This window comes from Mus caroli, unplaced genomic scaffold (assembly GCF_900094665.2).
Source record: "Mus caroli unplaced genomic scaffold, CAROLI_EIJ_v1.1 scaffold_20316_1, whole genome shotgun sequence".
NCBI classification, from domain to species: Eukaryota; Metazoa; Chordata; class Mammalia; order Rodentia; family Muridae; genus Mus; species Mus caroli.
The window spans coordinates 3,421-7,676 of record NW_018390464.1 but is presented as its reverse complement, the minus strand read 5'-3'; the positions used below and the strand labels follow the sequence as shown (position 1 = coordinate 7,676).

General features: G+C 44.6%; 1 protein-coding gene across 1 annotated transcript; it reads left to right on the top strand.

Annotated features, from left to right (window-relative positions):
• The first annotated feature begins 1,720 nt into the window (after positions 1–1,720).
• Positions 1,721–2,183, top strand: LOC110288662 (histone H4). The gene has a single exon (XM_021154953.2). The coding sequence runs from the start codon at positions 1,768–1,770 to the stop codon at positions 2,077–2,079; it is 312 nt and encodes a 103-aa protein (XP_021010612.1). The 5' UTR covers positions 1,721–1,767; the 3' UTR covers positions 2,080–2,183.
• The last annotated feature ends 2,073 nt before the right edge of the window (positions 2,184–4,256 follow it).

Here is a 4,256-nt window from a genome sequence, read left to right as displayed (position 1 = left end):
TTTCCATTGTTCCACAACTCAAACAGCATTTCATTTGTTTGTCCCCTCCCTGTCTCTTAGAGACTGAGCTCTAGGATAGCTGGAGGGGGAAGAAGCCTTAATCATTGAATTTTACCTCATGATTTTAAATCCCTTGCTCTTCAGAATTCTTACCAAAATGAGGGACAAAGCTGCTGCCAGAATAAATTTGTGAAACTGTGTCAAAAAACAAAACAAAACCCAAAAAAAGCAGATATAAGCACACATTTAAGATGGTTTACAGAGGATATATATATATATACATATATATATACTAAGTCAATGTGTATGGAAACCTTTGGTGCAGTTTTGGGGAAGAAAGCTCTAGAATATCCTCTGTAAACCATCTTAAATGTGTGCTTATATCTGCTTTTTTTGGGTTTTGTTTTGTTTTTTGACACAGTTTCACAAATTTATTCTGGCAGCAGCTTTGTCCCTCATTTTGGTAAGAATTCTGAAGAGCAAGGGATTTAAAATCATGAGGTAAAATTCAATGATTAAGNCTTCTTCCCCCTCCAGCTATCCTAGAGCTCAGTCTCTAAGAGACAGGGAGGGGACAAACAAATGAAATGCTGTTTGAGTTGTGGAACAATGGAAATTGTAAAGTACTACAAGTTAAACGCATTTATAAATATAAAGCTTTAGGAAACAGTTTTCCTGCTGGGAAAGTTTCTTTTAAGACTACAGACCAACAACAATTTACTAAAATACCTAACTCTCAAAATGCTTAGTATTACCTGGGAAAGGATTATGAACCCTCCCTTAAGCCCTGCTGTCTTTAAAAAGGCAATAAACTTAAGGACAGTCCTGTCTTAAAACTGTAACCACCACCAAAACTGTTTTGTTGGTCAGGGATTCTCCTGCAGAGGAAACCAGAAGAGACGCTCTCTGGTTTGGAGATTTGCAGTAAAAATCTACTCAGAGTCACGCTTCTGACTTCTGCTACATTGACAGACAGATTTGAGTGGGGAGGAGGGGAAATGTATTTGAGTCTGTCTAGATTCTGCCGGCCTCCAGCCCGTAACAATCCTACCTCAACCTCCACAGAGCCTAGATTACAGATGTGAGTCACCAGGTCTCTTTTAAATGCAAGCAATGAGGACCTCGGATCTAAATGACAAGTTACAATAGTTCAGCTAGGTAACTATAGAAGCAGTTGGCTGAAAAGCGAATACCAATGTGTTTGCAATGCAGGAGCAGAAAATCCATACACTGCAGAAACAGTTGAAACCAAATAGGAAGTGGGAACTAGGATAATTTTCTTATCGTGGCCACAAAAGAAAGGCACTAAAACACTTCTATCCCCTCAAAAGACTCACTCGTGAAAATGTAAACTGCTTTGGTATAAGACCTAGTAAGCTAGATTTCTATTGCTTGCTTCTTTTCATTTTCACATTAAAGTTGTGTAAAAACAAGCATGCTCCTTAGAAAATACCGAATCAGTGCGCACTGAAGATATTAAGCATGATACACCGATTTTATTTGTGCTAAAAAGAGAAGAAAGGTAGTTATATTGTTTAAACTTTCAAATATGCTAGGGTTCCAGAAATCTGGAAAGGGAACATAAACGGTTTTTTTTTTTTTTTAGATATTGGTGAACAGCAGAGAATAAAGAGCCAGGGGGTGGAGCCTAGAGCTCCGCCCACTCCTTGCTGTTTTCAATCAGGTCCGCTCCCAGGAAATATAAGCTCTTGCTCGGCAGCTGATTACCGTAGTCTCTCCTGTCTCTTTATTAGGTTGTTTGCAAATATGTCAGGACGAGGAAAAGGCGGTAAGGGCCTGGGGAAAGGTGGCGCCAAGCGACACCGCAAGGTTCTCCGCGACAACATCCAGGGCATTACCAAGCCCGCTATCCGGCGGCTGGCTCGGCGCGGCGGCGTGAAGCGCATCTCGGGCCTCATCTACGAGGAGACTCGCGGTGTCCTCAAGGTTTTCCTTGAGAATGTGATCCGCGACGCCGTCACCTACACGGAGCACGCCAAGCGCAAGACGGTCACGGCTATGGACGTGGTGTACGCGCTCAAGCGCCAGGGCCGCACTCTGTACGGCTTCGGCGGCTGAGCGGCCTCTCCTGTGCCTAGGCCGTTCCCTTGGCCGGCTTCCCACATCCACAAAGGCCCTTTTCAGGGCCCACAAAGCATCAGAAGGGAGCTGTGGACACTTGCACCTCATTACTCTAGTGTTTGGCAAGCCTTGTCTCGTATGCAAATTGAGCTGCCTGGGTGCACTTTTTCATTGGACTGGTCTGATGGCTCCGCCCAAGAAGTGCTTAGAAGGCTTGCTCGGTGTTGTCAGTCTGAATGGATGATTGTTCTTCAACGTCAGGGCAATGAGTCGATGAAGGCGGCGAGTGCGCGGCAAAGGGTCCCACTAGAAGTCGTAGGGAGCCCTTATACGGATGTTTCCAAGGGGAAAAAGGTGGAAGACCCACCACGGTTCTTTAGGGACAGAGTGGGAACCTGAATGAGGACTGGGGTGGAGGCTTCGAACCCTACAATAAATTCACCCTCAGTCGTAAGCAGCTTTGACATCTACCTTTGAATTATTTCCCAGTCTCTCTCTACTCCACCATCAACACTAGTGTTTGTACCTTGGACACAGCACTTCTCAGTTCCATACCCCATAGCACTGTACCAGGCTCCTTCATGCCTGCTCAGTCTATCTGTACATACAGACTAGGTCGAGGTGACCTGCCAATATTTTTCATCTCTCCCCACTTCCCTTGGCAGCAATACAAATGTAATGAATATTGGCCCCACAGATCCAAGACAGTAGTGCTTGTCTGAGGATAAAATTCTGCATTAGACTATGGATAAAAGAATACTTTGGCCGGGCGTGGTGGCGCACGCCTTTAATCCCAGCACTTGGGAGGCAGAGGCAGGCGGATTTCTGAGTTCGAGGCCAGCCTGGTCTACAGAGCGAGTTCCAGGACTACACAGATAAACCCTGTCTCGAAAAAAAAAACAAAAACAAAAACAAAAAAAGAATACTTTGATAATAACACACCTAGCCAGGTTCCATGATTCTTAAAATACACCTGCCTAAGAATACAAGCAAGAGAATCAGAAGGCCAATGTCACCCTCAATTATATGTCAAATCCAAGGCCAGCCTGGGATACAGGAGACCTTGACTTAAAAAGAAAGGGGGTGAGTGGAGAAAAACAACTTAACCTAAAACATAAATAGGAGACGGAAGGTATAAATATTGCCATTTTGTTGATTTCAAAGAACTCATTCCAGAGCAAAGCTGAGGCTGTTTCTCAGGGAGAGACTACTTGATTAGCATGCAAAAGGTCCTATGTCTGATACCCAGGACGGAAAAAAAAATAATAATAATAATAATAAGGGAGACAGAGATAGAGAGGGGAAAAAAAGATTCTCAGAATCTCTCCACCCAAAACACACACACACACACACACACATGCACACACACACACACACATGCACGCACACACGCATACAAACTGCTCTCCCGTAATGAAACCACTTGAACACAGCTTTCGCTCAGCCTTGAGTTAGTACTTAGCTAGGACAACCACATTTATTATCAGACATTGACTGTCTGGTTGGTCATCAGTGAGTATTTGAAACCATAACATACTTATGAAAGCCAAGGACCTTGTGTTGCCTACAAGCTCCTTATGGACATGTCCTGGAATGCAGAAAATCCAGAGCAAGACAGCAATCTGGCCAGCTTGAGCCCAGATCCACCCCGTGTGGGGCTGTAGCCATCTGTATGACTCATTAGCTGCATGTTCTTGGTCAAATTCATTAAGCTCTTTAGGATTGTGTTCTATATGAGGCTAGAGCAGCTGCAGAGAGGCCCCCAAGTCCAACCCCTGAGCTCGCAAGTAAAAAGAAAGAAAAACTACACAATGAACACAATACCACAGCCTCATATGGCTTTTATGGAGAGAAGTAAAGTTAGATGCTAAATGCCTTCCCCATTCCTTGGCAGATAACGGTAAATCAATGTCATGTTAACTTTAGTGCTCGCTCTGCCACAGGGGTGCTCAGCCTCCTCCTATTAATGAACGCCTGCACCATGGCATAGGGATGAAGCTTATTCTGTATCTCCCAGGCACCTGGTCGGTCACCACTCTAGATGGACTTCTGATATCTGAGGACCCAAAGAAGATTGTGATAGGGGATCTGCCCCTGTGCCAGGAGAAAGGAGCTGGGGTCAAGCATTCTAGTCTACAAGGTGCTCACCAGCAATATGGGAGCACTCCCCCCCC

Bases quoted from the DNA above. Each gene is read 5' to 3' on its own strand.
- LOC110288662 (XM_021154953.2), top strand. From the start codon at position 1,768: ATGTCAGGACGAGGAAAAGGCGGTAAGGGCCTGGGGAAAGGTGGCGCC.